Raw genomic sequence first — 15,356 nt, 5'->3', positions numbered from 1 at the left:
ACTCCACTCCCCTTTGTGCCTGGTCTTATTTGGCTGTGGAGTGGGACCTTAAGAGACCTCCCTACAAAGGAGCAATCTGGCTCTGCACTAGCCAGCTAGTGCTCCTGGGCCTCACTTTCCCATCCTGAGCCTCTGTGATCCCTGATGTAAAGTGGGGATAATGATTTCTGCTTTGCAGGCCTCTTGCAATGGTAATTAAAATAAAGTGATGGTTTGCAGACATCCTCTGTAAACTGACTAATTTACAAATGTAAGGTCTCAGTTCATTATCCACTGAAAGGATGCCTGGGGAGGGAATGGGAGGGGGGCCTCTGGATGAGTTGGCCTTTCTCACTTGTTCCTGGTTCTGGAGTTCCTTCATTTTTACAGCAACATTATAGACTGCTGTGGATACAGGAATGGCTGAGTCAGACCTGCTTCCTGCCCACTCAGAGCTCACAGACTCTGGGGTTGCCCTATCCAGTACACGTGGCTATTTAAATATAAATTAGTTAAAATAAAATAAAATAATTTAGCTGCTCAGAAGCACTAACCACATTTCAAGCGCTCAAAAGCCACATTAGACTCGCATGTATAGGCAGTTTCCATCACCACAGAAAGTCTTGCTGGATAGCATTGCTCTAGGGGCTATAGGCAAATTAACAGGTATTACAATAAAGTGTGGTAGAGATGTGTTTTGGCAGGAGAAATACAGGAAGTTATAGGAGCCTGGACAAGGGAGCACCTGCTTAGTATTTAGGGATCTTGGAAGTCTTCCTGGAGGAAGTGACACCACAGCCGAGACTTGAAAGTGGCCAACCAAGAGAATAAGGAAGGGTGTTTTCCGCAAAGAGAACAGAATATGCAATGAGAAGGGAGAGTATATTCAGGGAACTGAAAATTGCTCACTCTGAGTGGAGCATGGAGTTTGAAGCAGGCAAGGGGGAAGCAGCAGAGACGGGCCTGGAAAGATAAGCAGAGCCAAGTCATAAGGACCACACCCTGGCCAGGGTCTTGGGAGGTGAGGAGGAGAGGGCGAGGGATGGGGAGAGTCCACTGAATCCAGTCCTCAGCTGCTCCTGCACCCTTCGGATTGGGATTGTACAGGAACACAGGAGAGAACTCCTGGCCCTGCTTTTCAGATGAGGAAATGAAGGCCAGCCAGGGGAAGTGACTTTCCAAGTGAATAAATGAAGGGACTTCCTGATTCCTAGTCCAGTGCTCTTTCCCACACTTTGCTTAGTCCCTTGGTCTCACTGGCCACTTTTTAAATGTTTAATAGCCACACGAGGCAGGTGATTACCATACCAGAGTATACAGATATTTCCATCACTGCAGAAAGTGTTACAGGACTAACTGAACCAATCTTTGAGCCATACCAGGTGCAAAGCATTTAAATATAGACAGCACGTAGACCCTTTTCCCAGCACACAGACCCTTTTCTCTGCAGGGAGTAAAAATACACCCTCTCACACCCACACTGTCAGATGCTCCCCTCTCTGCCCTCTGATACCAAATCGCAGGGCTGCCCTCACTCACATACCCCAAAGCTCAGAAACAAGCATCTGAGATGGTGGCAAGATTCAGGGTCAGGGAGAGATCCTGTCCCTGATGTTCTCTGTGAAGCCTCCCAGGGGGCCGGGATCAGCCTCTTTGATCAGCAAGAGCTTTCTGTGAGATTGAGGAGTGTCCCTTCCTCGAGGAAGTGGAGCATGTTTAGATTCCTCATCAGTATAATGGGGAATTCAGCTTTGATGTTCCTGAAGAGCAAAATTTCTTCTATCCACATAATTTTTTCTTCAGAGACTTCAATAATTACAGATCCCCAGTGAGTTCATGAAGCCAGGCTTGGACCAGTTCCTGCTCATGGAGACTTTTTTTTTTAAATTTTGATTAAGAATGTTTTTTTTAAATTGGAGTATCATTGATATGTAAGCTTTTTTTAATTGAAATATCATTGATATATAATCGTATATTGGTTGCAAGTATACAACACAATAGCTCAACAGTTACCCATATTATTAAATCCTCACCCCCATTAGTGCAGTTACTATCTGTCAACATGGGGCGATGTTACAGAATCATTGGCCCTATTCTCCATGCTGGGCTACCATCCCTGTGACCATGACCACCTTATGTTATTATTATTTTTTATAAAAGTATCATTTACATACAATCTTATGGCTTCAACATTCACCCATATTATCTAGCCCTCACCTCCTCCAGTGCCGTCACTGCCCATCAATGCAGTTAGGTGTTACAGAATCTTTAACTGTATTCTCTGTACTGCACTAGCATCCCCATGACCACCCTATATTGTGACTGTGAATTATTATGCCCCTCCCCAACCCCTCCCCTTTGGTAACTAATAGTCTCTTCTTGGACCACCTTATGCTATGATTGAGAATTTTTGTGCCCCTTTATGCCCCACTCCCTCCCCTCCCTACTTACCCTAGCCCCTCCCCCACCAGTCACTTCTCAGTGTCTATGAGTCTACTGATGTTTTGTTCATTTTGTTTTTAGATTCCACAAATAAGTGAAATCATATTGTATTTGTCTTTCTCCACCTGGCTTATTCCACTTGGCATAATACCCTCTAGGTCCACACATGTTGTTGCAAATGGCAGGATTTCTTTTTTTAGGCTGAATAATATTCCATCATACATATGTACCTGCAATATAATGAGATATAAGAAATACATATTTAGTCATTCATATGACCAAATATATATTTCCCAGGTATATTTGGTCTTCATCCACAATTCCTGAAAACACAGCAGTCTTGAAGGTGAAATGGGTGCCTTGTCATGTTAATGAGAGACTTTTGGACCCCCACCCAAGGGCAGACTGGAGGTTGAATCAGCCAATGGCCAACAATTTAGTCAGTCATGACTATGCAATGAAGCCCTCACAAAAATCCCTGAGAAGAGTTTATCTCTGCTCCATTGGATCCTGTTTCTTAGTTGGAGAGAGAGCTTCTAAGCTTGGGGAAGCTGAAGGCCCCAAACTCCAGGAGGATAGCAGCTCCTTTATTTGGGGCCTTGCCCTGTGTCTCTCTTTGTCTGGCTGTTAACTTGTACCCTTTATGGTATCTCTTATTAAACTGGTAAGTGTGTTTTCCTGAGTTCTGGGGGCAGCTCTAGCAAGTTAATCAAACCCAAGGGGGAGATAGTGGGAATCTCCAATCTGTAGCCTGTAGGTCAGAAGCACAGGGAACTTCTAGGAGCTTGTGACTAGCATTTGGAGTGCGGGGTGGAGGGCAGTCTTATAGGATGGAGCCCTTAACCTGGGGAATCTGGTGTTGTCTCTGGGCAGACAGTATCCGAATTGAGTTGAGTTCTCCAACACCCAGCTGGTGTTCAAGAATTGCTTGGTGTTATGTGTGGGAAGACCCCCTCCCACAAACTTATACACATTTGAATCAGGTCTGGGAACCAAATGGAGTTATGCTACTATTACTGCTGTGTATAATACTGTTATTGTTATATGTAGGAAAACACACCCATATAGTACCACATCTTCTTTTCCATTCATCTGATGAGCTCAGGCAGTCTTAAATGGTAGAGGGATCTAGAGGGGTTAGGGAGCTTGAGGAGCTGGACCCACATGAGCTAGAATTTCCAGTTAGGAACACTTGACTTGCAGGTCCTGGGGAAGATTAGCTCTAGGCTTTCCCTGATGAAATGCTGAGAGCAGTCAGCTTCTCACACCTTTTCTTCTACCTCTTCCTTTTTCTGGCCATGAATTCCCTGAAATTGCCTTCCCTGTTCAGGCTGTGGGACAGACATCAGGGAAGAAGAGGCCCTTGGACTGGGCATCAGAAGAGCTGAGTTTGAGTCCTGGCTCAGCTGTGTGGCCCTGGGCAAGTCCCTTCTCCTTTCTGGTCCTCAGATTCCCCTTCTATAATGTGAAGGATTTGTATTAGGTGATTATTAAGGGGCCTTCTATTCTGACACTGTAAGAAAGTTCAAAAGTTCAGAGGAAGGAGAAATCAAGACAGGCTGAGATACTCAGGAAATAATAACACCAACAGCTAACATTTAAGATCAACATGTACCAGGCACAGTACTAAGTGCCCTTAAATGAACTATTTCATTCATTCTTCATCAGAACCCTATGAGAATGGTACTACCATTTTACAGATGAGGAAACAGGCCAACAGCTAGTAAGTGGCACAGCTGGAGTTTAAACTCAGGCAATGTCTCCAGAGCTTGCCTGGAGAAGGTGAGACCTATGCTGGACCTCAAAAGATGGGTGAGACTTGGCTATGCACAGGGAAACTCTCACAGGCCCACTCCTTTGATACTTAGTTATCCAGCTCCACCTCTCCCACCCTGACATCTTTGGTCTTGTTGATACTGTGGGAACAGCACTGGGCTGCTTTCATAATAGTCCATCAATAGGTGTTGAGCGAATGAATGGATTTGACTCCGTAGTTTCCTGACTTCACCAATTCTGTTGGGTGCTCCCCAAAATGGGGGTGCCCATTAGGACCTAGCCCAGGACTCTGGGAAGATTTCTGGGTCCCACCATAGACCTGAAAAATCAGACTTCTGAAAAGGTAGGGCCCTTAGAGGCAGTATTTTTAATGAGCCCCCAGGGTGAGCTTACAACTTAGAGGGGTATGAGAAGCTCAAGCTCCCTAAGTTCTGTATTCCAATTCCAAGGTGAGAAGTACCTGCTTGAATACAGGCCCAGAGAGAAGTTGTCATGAGCCAGGGGGAAGTATGGAGTGTGCTAGTGCTTCTCTGCATCACCCAAGCATCAAATCCATGGCCTTTGCAAAAAATGCTTTGCATCTTCAAGCCTCCACTAGGTGCCAGGCCCACTGTCTTACTGACTCACTATGTGACCATAGCAGTAATTCCCTCCCTCTGTCCCTCACTTCTTCATTTGTGAAAGGCAGTCAATTCTCTTTGCCTATCTACTAACCTGGGAATAGCTGTGTGCACAGAGGGGGTGCCCATAGTGATAATTTCATAAAGAATATCATTGGTCAGGAGTTTGTCAACTCTAATGTCCATCAGAATCATCTGATCTATTTGGTCTTGGGTGGGGTCCTTAGACCAGTGGTTCTTAATCCTGGATGAGCATTAGAATTTCCTGGCAAGCTTTGTAAAGCTACAGATGTCAGGCTCCACCCCAGACCAATTACATCGGAACCTCAGGGGGTGTGGCCTGAGATCGGTATTTAAAAAGCTCCCCACATGATTCAAAGTTGTGACCACTGCTCTCTAAGGTGCCTTTCTAAGAGTTGGTGGTCCAATGCAGGTGGTCCTAGGACCTCACTGTCCTTTTTGGACCTGGGAAGGTACCTTCTCAGTGCCAGGGTCAGAGACCAGGATAACAGACCTTAGAATCTGAGAAGAGAGCTCTACCCCACTTCTTGTGGGTCACAGAACATTATCCAAGGTGGATGTGAAAGGAAAAATTAAACTCAAAACAAGTCACTAAAAGGAGAGGAGGTACATGTAATTCCACCAGCAACTGAAAAATTGGATTTAGGGCTGTATATTGCAAAACTGTGCTCTCCAATGAAAGGAAAGGAAACAGATTCAGGGCAGTGTGTCGCAAGATTCTGCTCAAAGGAGGAAGATTCACGGACAAATGTTGCAAGACTGTGCTGCTAAAGGAAGTGGCTTCTCAGCCCATCAGATCTATAACAACGCTTAGAGATTACCTCTACCAACCCCCTGGCTCAGGATGGGGAAGGCGTGTGCCCAAGGTGGGGCAGGGAGGTGTGGACGAGCTAGCATTACAGTCCAGGTCCAGCCACCCAATCTGCTGTCCGGTCCTCTAGTCCTCAAGTATCTATCACTTATGTTTTTGTTCTAGGTCCCCAGACCACCCTCTACACTCCAAACCTCTTGGACAGTACCCAAGGTCAAAGGATGGGACTAGACCTGTGAGATACAGATAGCAGGGGCCAGAGCCAGCAGGAGGCTGCGGTGAGCTGGAGAGGAAGAAGCCATGTCTGATGATGCGGCCTGACCTCAGAAAGGAAGCCTGGTCACCAGGGGGAATTTCCCAGGGTGAGGTCTCATGTCTATGCAAATATTGCACTCCAATTAACCTGGACCCCAGGATGGGAGAGGGGCAAAGGGAGAGAGGCTACCAGGAGAGACTGGGATGTGGGGAAGGCCAGTAATAGGGCCTCAGCCATCCCGTGTACTGGGCATTGTGCCAGGCTCCTTGTCTGCTGAATCTCATTTTGTCCCTGAACCGTCCTCGTAAGTTGCGAGCCTGAGGCCCAGTGAGGGTAAGGCCCAAGAGAACAGAGTACATCCATCCTCCGGAGGAGAGCAGGCCTCAGAGATGCTGGTGGATTTGGTGTCCCTGCTGTGGCTGAGCAGGACGACGTGCTGAGGCCGAGGCTGCGGCTGGGAAGTCTAGCAGTTTCATTTTAGGTTTCCATCTCACTCACCTAGGGAGTTTTATTCTGGCAACAGTTTGAGAAATAGTGATCCTGACCCTCTTTGGGCAAAACCCAGGGCTCAGTTTTCCAAGGCCCAGTGATTGGGGGTGTGGTTCCTGGCCCTGTTAACCCTTCCACCGCCAGCTTCTAGAACACTCCTAGAAGAGTGGACAGATGGGATGGAGGCTTTTGAAGGAAAATCTCCCTTTCCCTCCTGCCTCTGTGCATTTTACTCACCTTGAGCCTCACTATGCCCAGGAAGCCCCCTGCAGGGATTCTGCTTCTTTCCCAGCCTAGTCCCACTTACTGCAGGTTCTCCGGGGAGCTGGCCTTGCCTCCCCAGAGCAGAGCAGCAAGTAGGACCAGAGCTCAAGTCAGGGCAGTTAGGCCCAAAGCCTGCCCTCCAAAAAGCCTGGTTTTGTCCCTCCCAGTGAAGAAGAACGTACACAAGAACAGACAGGTTACTGATCTCCGGAGTTGTGTGCTGTACACTCAGGATGTATGCCAGGAAAACTGTGTATATGTGCCCCAGTGTGTGTGTGTGAAAAGCAGGTTTCAGTACTTGTGTGAGGTGTTTCCTGGGTGACCAGTAAGTACATGCACGGGCAACAATATATTTGTCCCCAGCATGTGTGTATGTGCATGTGCGCGTGCGTTGGAGGGTGGGCAGGAAATCATTTTATTTTTCCCTATGTGGTCAACAGTGTATGTTCTGATGTATACAGAGTGAGTCCCTGTAGGCATGACTAGCAGAGATCTGGAATTGTGTGCGATAAGCAGTATTTATGGGCTTTGAGTAGATACCAATGTGTGGGAAAGTGGGAATGGAAACCGCCTTCCCAGCATGGGCTTGGGAACTCCGTGTCCTTCCCCACCCTCCCTGCTCTCCTACCAGGCTCTCCCATCCCCTCCCATGGCTATCTCCAGGTCAAGGTCCATTGGCCTCTCAGTGGCACAGCCTCTAGGGGGTTCTGACTCCTGCTGGCAGCCCAATAGGCAGGAGGTGGTGGTAGCTGGGAGGAAGGGGTGGGACCATCCCACAGAAGGAAACGCATGTTCTGAAAACTGCTACAATAGCTGGGCCTGAGGGAAGGGGCCATTCCCAGATGGCTCTGGGTTAGGGCTTCCTCTGTCCTTACCTAGCTGAGGGGAGGACAGCAGGAGGGGCTGCCCCAGGGGCCTTAGCCTCACACCGTGCCTTCTTCCTGCCCTTGGGTTCCCAGGTCAGGACGCCTGGCTCCTCATCTGTCTCCCTCATTGCCCATCACAAGTTGGACTGTTACCTTGGTTGTTTTCTCCCCTGTATCTTCTCTTTTCCGCCTCTCTGCTTCCTCCCCAAGGCTCACATCCTGGGGATTAACTGCAAGTTCATGCAGTGGTCTCCCAGCTGCCGGCTGGTGGTCTCCCACAGCATGCTGGTCCCCAGAGATGTCCTAACATCTCTAATCATACTATTTCCATGCCTAGCACATCCCCAGGCTGGCCAGGGCCTGTAGGGTAAAGTCCACACTCTGGCCCTACTCTCCATGATCTTTCCAGATGGTGTCCACTGGGTGTGGGCCCCAGGCCCCCAGGAGTTCTTCCCATTGCCTCTACTTCCTATCCCTGTGCCTTTGCAGAAGCTCTTGCCTCTACCTGGAGCTCCTGCCCTCCTTCAGTACCTTTCACTGTTAAAAGTTTCTCTACCCATTTTTGAGGTGCCTCTCCCATGCCCCCCTTACAAGGAGCCTTTTCCAGCCCTCTCTGTGGTGAACCTGCAGACTGAGCTCTGGGTTTACCCTTGCTACCCTGTGCTTGGTTGGGATTTCCTCATCTTTTTTCCCTGCTAAACTCTCTGAGGTAAGGGGCACAGTGTAGGGACTCGGTCATCAGAGGCTGTTGAAACAGACTTCCTTCTCTGAATCTTTCTCCTCTGTAAAATGGAATCCAGCCTTTTTAATCATAACAAAGGGCTGGTATTTGTTGAGTCCTTACCATGTTCCAGATAAGTGTGCTGACAGATATCCCTGTATTGTCTATTTAATCTTCACACAACCTTGTGCGACAGAAACCTTTGCCATTCTCATTGCACCCATGAGGAAATAAAGGCATAGAGAGGCCACATGACTTACCTAAAGGGTTGCCTGGGATTCGTATCCAGGCCAGCTAGCCTGCCTCTGCAGACCTAACTGCTGAGTAAAGGGCCAAGTTACAGAACTACAATTTCCCCTTGTCTAACTCCACCTGTAAGTGGGGAAGTTTGCCCTAGGAACCCGGGGCCTGAGGGGGTGCTGGGGCCCATTAGAGCATCGATTTACCGCTTCTGGGTTCTGAGATTTGGGTTGGGCAACACGGCACTTCCTCCTCCCATTCTTGGCTCAGTCTGGATTCCACCATCAAGAGGAAGAGGACGACAAGAGAGCAGAGCAGCGGTGGGAGACGGAGGCTTTCACCCCAGTTAGCTCTTATCAGTGCTCACAATCCTGCTCTCTGAGCCTCAGCTGCTAAATTTAGGAAACAAGAGTCGGTCCGGATGATACCTAAGACCACTTCCAGCTCAGTCAATCCATGTGTTGCCCAGGTTTTCAGCAGTTTGTCTCCCCATTTGGACCCTCAGTTTCTTCCTTAGTAGAAGGGAGTGTGAGCACCCCTGCCCTACTGCAAAAGCAGTAAATGACTACGGAGAAAATTCTCCCATTGCTCTCAGCCAAGTTGGAGCAGAGCCAATAAAAGGTGGTTTTAAATAGCTAACAGCTCTCGTACTGCTCCCCAACAGCTGGAAACACAACAGTGGCGGTTCCCAAAAGGCTACTCTCCACTGGGGCTAAAAGGCAACCCCTCCTAACCACCACCTCAGAGATTTCCCTGTGGCCCCTAGGACTGAGGTTGCAGAGCTTCTGAAAAGGGGAAATGCATGGTTCAAGGCAGAAGGGGAGTTAGAAAGGATTCTGGGTGAAGCCCCCCTCAGAGGGGAAGAAGAAAGGGGGAGAATGTAGAGGGTGTTTATAAAGGCGCTGGGCCAGGGCTCCAGTTCTGTCTGCCACTCAGATGCTGTGTGACCCTGGGCAAGTTGCTTCCTGTCCATAGAAGTGACAGTTGTCTGTCTGTAACTGAGAGGAGGAGGTGAGAACTTCTGAGGCCCCTTCCACACTTAGAACATCACAATCATCCTCCTTTCCTCCCACTTTGAGCCGATAGTGGTTTGGGCTTCTGCTTTCTCTTTCCTTTTAGTTTTAATTTAGTCCACACCACTTCTCTCCCTTGAACTTTGGCCACAGAAGCAATCTCTGGTGTCATTTCATGCTGTGTTTTGGAGAGAGCTGGGTGGGAGGGACACTCGAATCGAAGCTCTTTAGGTTTGGGACCACAACACTCTAACTTTTTATGCATTCAGCATCTGACATAGATAAGGCACTCAATAAGTATAAGCTGCAGAGTGAATGAATGAATGGATGTATGAATGAATGAGGTGCCTTGGATTCAGAGTAGTGGTTGCTCCCCTCTCTGCCACAGCTCCAAGAAAAAAATGTGGTTTGTTCTGCAGGTATCTGAGTTTGTTGGCGGGCTTGTTGGCAATAATAGCCTTGCAACTGGCCCCCCTTCCCTCAAAAGTTTTTCTTACACACACAGCTAGATGCATACCTTCCTACCCAAGAACCAAAGGCTCCCCTTAGGTTATGAGGCAAAATCCTGACATACAAGGCCCTCGGTGGTTGGATGCAAACTCCCATTTCTAATCCATCTCTGCCACCCACAAACCCTGAGGATCTCTCTCCTACCACTGGCCATCCCAGAATACAACCCACCTTAGCTGAAAATTAAGTGAAAACCAGGTGTTGAGGGACTCTAAGTGTCTTGTACATTAGAAGTGCTCAGTTTGTGCTATCGTCACTCCTGGTTTCTAGGAATTCTAGAAATTCCTGGGTTCTTCTCTTGTGTGTTCCCCTCAGCCTCCTGAGGCCTCCCAGTTTCTGTTCCCTTAGATTCCATTGCTCTTTCCTTTCCACTCTCAGCCTGACTTTCTCTCGGTACATATTTTAAGGCACTTTCCTACTTGTCTCGGGATGTCTCTGTGGTCTGCAGCTGACTTCTTGAAAACAAAGCTCAGAAAACATCTTGGGATTCATTGCTCAGCTCCTACAGGGTGCCTGGCTCAGGCAGGTGGTGCCAGCTGCTGACTCCAAACCAGGCAGGCCCCCACGGGCACTTCAAGGCATCAGCTCAGTTACCCGACAAAGGCCAGGAGACAGGTGCACTGGGGCCCCGTTTTACAGATAAGGACACTGAGGCTCAGCGAGATCACATACATGCTCACAGTCAGTTAGTAGCAAGTCCGACTCCACAGCTCTTAACCGTGTTGCTCATTTATCTTCTGGTAACAGTTACATTAAGTTGGGCAAATACCCAAAAAAGTGCTCAGCTGACCCTCCTGGGGTCTGGGCTCACAGCCCTTGGAGGGAAGGAGTGGAGAAGACACAGGTAAATTGTCTTACTCTCAGACTCATTATGTCAAAGATGAAGAGAGTGCTCTTCAAAACTGTTGGATCTAACCCCTCACTGTACAAATGGAGAAACTGAGGCCCAGCAAGGGCAGTGGCTGGTTTAAGGTCACACAAGACCAGACACCAACACCACCCACCCCTTGTTCCCTGCATGGCTACTACATTAAACACATCCTGGACTGCCAGGATAGGTCAGGTCAGCCAGCATAGGGAGCAGAGCCCTTCAGCCAGCAGGCACCTTCATGCCACGGTCGCTGGACAACTTAAGATCCAAGTCTCGGGGCAGGAACACAGATGGGGCAGGGAGGCAGAGAAACTGCAGCGGGGCCTCCTGCTTATCAGTGATCTCTGCCAAGCAGAAACTTCCCACAGCCCTCCCCAGAACACCATCGTATCTGGTGCCCTTGAACAGTTCAAAAGAGGAACTGTGGGTCTGGTTGTGATGGGTGAGGTGCACACAGAGAAACACCCAGGCAGCAGAGGGAGGAGAGGGGACCTGAGGCCCAGAGTGGACTGGTCAGCAGTCTCAGGCTGGACATGGGTGCAGACTCCCGTTCAGGGTTCCCAGGGAAGAGCATGCAGACCAAACTCCCTCCTGAGCAAGCTGCACCTCGGCTCCAATGAGGATGATCCAGGTTGCAGGTTCTAGGTCAGAAACACAGACCCCCATTGGAAGTGTGTTTGTGTATTTATGTGTCTCTTTTTATTTAAAGAAAGAAGGGGAAAGAGAATGATTTGGAGACACATCTGAGAATGTTAGAAGAGAAAGCCAAGATTTTTGTCCAACTCTCTCACTTTGTAGATAAGGAAACAGAGACTCAGGGATGGAAAGAGACTGGCCCAAGCGCAGAAAGCAAGTGAATGCAGATGCCCCGGATCTGGACTCCCGGTTCAGTGCTCTAGTGCACGACCTGGAAGGAGGTGGGCAGTGAAATGCCGGGAGGCTCGTCACTCCCTCCCCTCCCGCAGTACCCTCAGCTGGCACCCGCCACCACACCCCACCATTTGAAGCACAGACATCACTCATTTCACAGACAGAGGCTCAGTATGTTTTTGGATTTGATCAAATCCAAACCAGGGCAGAGGCTGTGGCAAAGGACAGAAGCTGGGAAGGGCTGAGGAGGAAGACGGAGAGCGGACGTGGACGGGATCGATGGCTATGGTTCTTCAGCCGCTCAGATGTGCGCAGGGGTGTGACCGAGCCGGGCCATTGGTGGCCTGCGGTAAGGGGAGCCTTTTCTAACCTCAGCTGAAGACCTGAGCCATGCTGAGCCCTCCCCCCACCCCACCCCTTCCTTAGTCTCTAGAGCTATTGGGCGTGGTCACGGCGGGCGGTGCTGCTGACCATTTCTCAGCAGGAGTGCCGTCAGAGCCGGTGGCCCTCGTCATCGCCTCCACAGATAGCCAGCAAGGCCTTCAGGAAGTGTCCAGAGGTGTCACCCTGGCAGGGGTGGAGGGAAAGCAGAGTGAGCGGAAGACCCTGATGGCCTCAGTGCCCCCTCCTCCCAGCCGCTGTCAGCCTGGGTGTCTCCCTAACACTTAAGCGCACGGATATCCCTTCCGATATCCCTTCCGTGGCTCCCCATTATCTCAGGGAAAGCTCTCGGTCTGGCTTTAAGGCCTCCTGTGGTCTGACCCCCATTAAGCTCTGTGGTGTCATCCTCCCTTCCTTCTGGGAGCATCTCGGTTACCTTTACACCTGCTATCCCTTGTCTGGCACACCTTCTGTGCGGCCCCCAAATCCTGCCGGCCACCAGATGTCCCTCCTCCTTGAGCTCTCCCACCCTCTACTCTTGTCTTGTGCAGAGTGACCCCACTTCCTTTGGCTCCCCTGCACTCTGCTAATACCCTTTCCCATGGCATCAGAACATGTTATGGGAGCAGACACGGAGCACTTACTGGATATCCGGCCTTTGCAGGAATTTATGTGACTATCACTGTGTTCAAGACACATTATAATGTGCAGCATAAAATAGGGCTGGGATGGGGGAGGCCAGACTTTCACCCTCCTTTTAGAGGGCCTTCTGTCATTTTTATGATACACAGTTTTTGGTTTGGATTTTTTTGTTTGTTTTTTGTTTTGTATTGATCCACGATTTAAAAAATAATATATCATCATTATAAACAATTCAAATTATACAATAATTTGTATTACACAAATTATTATACAATAAAAGTCTCCCTCAAACCCACGACTCACTCCTAATTCCCCAAATCAGGAGGTAGCCATTGTTACTATTTTCTTGTATGGTTTTCCTACAATAGTCGGTGCATATATACAGATATGTGCATCCCTTCCCTACACAAATGGACACACAGCATTCATGCTATTCTGGGCCATACTTTTTCTATTTAGAGAAGATTCCCAAATCAGCACATAGAGCTGCTTCATGCTTTATCACGGCTGCATGATATTCTACTGTGTGGATATACCATCATTTATTTAACCAGTTCTATAAGGAGCAGTTCCAATCTTTTGCTACTATAAACAGTCCTAGCATAAATATTCTCTTTCACATCTTTGGGAACATGTGTATCTATGTCTGTAGGCTACATTCCTACAAGTAGAATTACCAAGTCCAGAGTGTACACATTTTAAATTCTGAAATGGCCAAACTACCCTTTAAAGATGTGTTACCAATTTATATCCCCAGCAGATCTGTGTGAGATTGTCTGTGAGATTTCCCACAGTCTTGTCAACCAAGCACAAGTATCAAAGTAAGATCTTGGCCCACCTTAAAGACAAAAAAAAATGCGCCCTCTAAGCAGACAAAAGATCACATATTACATGATTCCACTTATATGAAATATCCCAAAAAAGGCAAATTTAGAGAGACAGAAATTTGCTTAATGGTTGCATAGGGTGGAGGTGGGGACAGGTTCTCTGGTACAAGGGATCTCACTAGGGTGACAGAAATTTTCCAAACTGGATTGTGTTGATGGCGGCACAACTCATTAAATTTATAAAAAATTATACCCTGAAACAGGTGAATTTTATGGTATTTAAATTATACTTCAATAAAGTTGTTTCTAAAAGAAAAAAGGGGGAGTCTCTTGTTTTTTTTGGAAACCCTTAATTATAGACTTCTGACCCATATGGAAGTTATAATGCATAAACAATGAGGCAGGTTTCATTCAGCTTTTTCCCAGCTGTCCTCAGAGGGGACTCACTGAGAAAAAGACTGGGAGTAAGAAGGTCTACTCTCACACTCAGGGATGGGACATTCACCCCTGCCCCGACCTCCAGTCTCCCCCTTACCTCAATGGCTTGGTAAAGAGACTTGTCATATTTTTCAACAAACTCCTGCCGGATGTTGAGCAGGTCGATCTCACTCCGGGAGACCATGACTCTGGTGAGGGTCTTCTCATCTGTGCCAGCACCCTGAGGGAGCCAGGTGAGAGGTAGACACAGGGCCAGGTCAGGCAAGAACTAGTGGGTGTCCACCTGCCTCTCTCCCTTTTCCTTCCCAAACCAGGCTGTGTGTGTACGTGTGGTGGTGGTGGTGGTGACAGTAATGCCTGTCTTCCCAAATAATCACGATCCAAACTCCCCTGTGCCTAGGACGAGCCAGACAGAGGCAAAAATGGCTTGTATGAGTTGAATACTGTGCCTCCCAAATTCATGTCCACTAGAACCTTACAATGTTACTTAATTTGGAAATAGGGTCTTTGCATGTGTTATTAGTTGAGGTCATACTGGAGTAGCATGGGCCCTGGATCCGATGACTGGTGTCTCTATAAGAAGAGGACACACAGACATACACACAGAGAAGGCCATGTGAAGATAAAGGCAGAAGGTGGAACCACAAGAGAGAAACCCCAAGATTCCTGGCAAACACCAGAAGTGGGGAGTGTGGCCTGGGAGAGTTTCTCCCTCACAGTCTCCAGGAGGAACCAATCCTGCCAACACCTTCATTTTGGACTTTGAGCCTCTAGAACCATGAAGGAATAAATTTCTGTTCATTCGATTTGTGGTACTTTGTTACAGCAGCTTTTTAGGGAAACTAATATAGGGCCCACAAGCAGTCACAGGACATGGAATGTGTGGGCAGCCAGGGCCCATCTCTGGACCCACAGAGCCAGAACTCCAGTTCAGCAGTCAGAGCTGGCACGGGGTGGGTGCTAAATAAATGGCTGTCCTCTTCGGGGACTGTGGGCTGAGAGGGGTCTCAAGCTCACTCCCGCCAAGAAGCCTGCTCAGGCTCTGTTAGCAGCTGAGACTCCACATGCTGGGCTCAGAGGGCAGCCAGAGGGGCCTGAGTTTTCAGGAAGTCAGAGCTGAGCAATTCCTACTTTTTGGGATCATTTGTCACAGCAGACACTGTAAAACCTGCTCTAGTGTGAGCTCCCAGACATCAGAGACTGTCCTACTCAGCCCTGTACCCTCAGAGCAAGTTTCCCTGCCTTGGCATGGGGGCCAATCACTCTTGTTGCAGGGATCTGGGTTGCGCATTGCAGAATGTCAGCAGCTGGCATGGGGG

At 48.5% G+C, this 15,356-nt stretch overlaps 1 protein-coding gene across 6 annotated transcripts in view; it reads right to left on the bottom strand.

Annotated features, from left to right (window-relative positions):
- Positions 1–11,551: 11,551 nt before the first annotated feature.
- The window catches only part of ANXA6 (annexin A6), a 52,273-nt gene continuing 48,468 nt past the window's right edge, over positions 11,552–15,356 (bottom strand). For 3 of the 6 annotated variants that reach the window (XM_036994050.2, XM_036994048.2, XM_036994049.2), the window contains 2 exons: positions 14,135–14,257; positions 11,552–12,316 (listed from right to left, as the gene is read on the bottom strand). In XM_036994050.2, the coding sequence (XP_036849945.1) occupies positions 12,242–12,316; positions 14,135–14,257 (198 nt within the window). In that variant the 3' untranslated portion in view covers positions 11,552–12,241. Of the gene's footprint in view, positions 12,317–12,339; positions 13,611–14,134; positions 14,258–15,356 lie in introns of those variants that run through there. The other 3 variants (XM_017651457.3, XM_017651463.3, XM_017651487.3) reach the window with 3 other exon arrangements.

Source organism: Manis javanica, chromosome 1 (genome assembly GCF_040802235.1).
Source record: "Manis javanica isolate MJ-LG chromosome 1, MJ_LKY, whole genome shotgun sequence".
Taxonomy (NCBI): Eukaryota; Metazoa; Chordata; class Mammalia; order Pholidota; family Manidae; genus Manis; species Manis javanica.
This window is presented reverse-complemented; position numbering and strand designations above follow the sequence as displayed.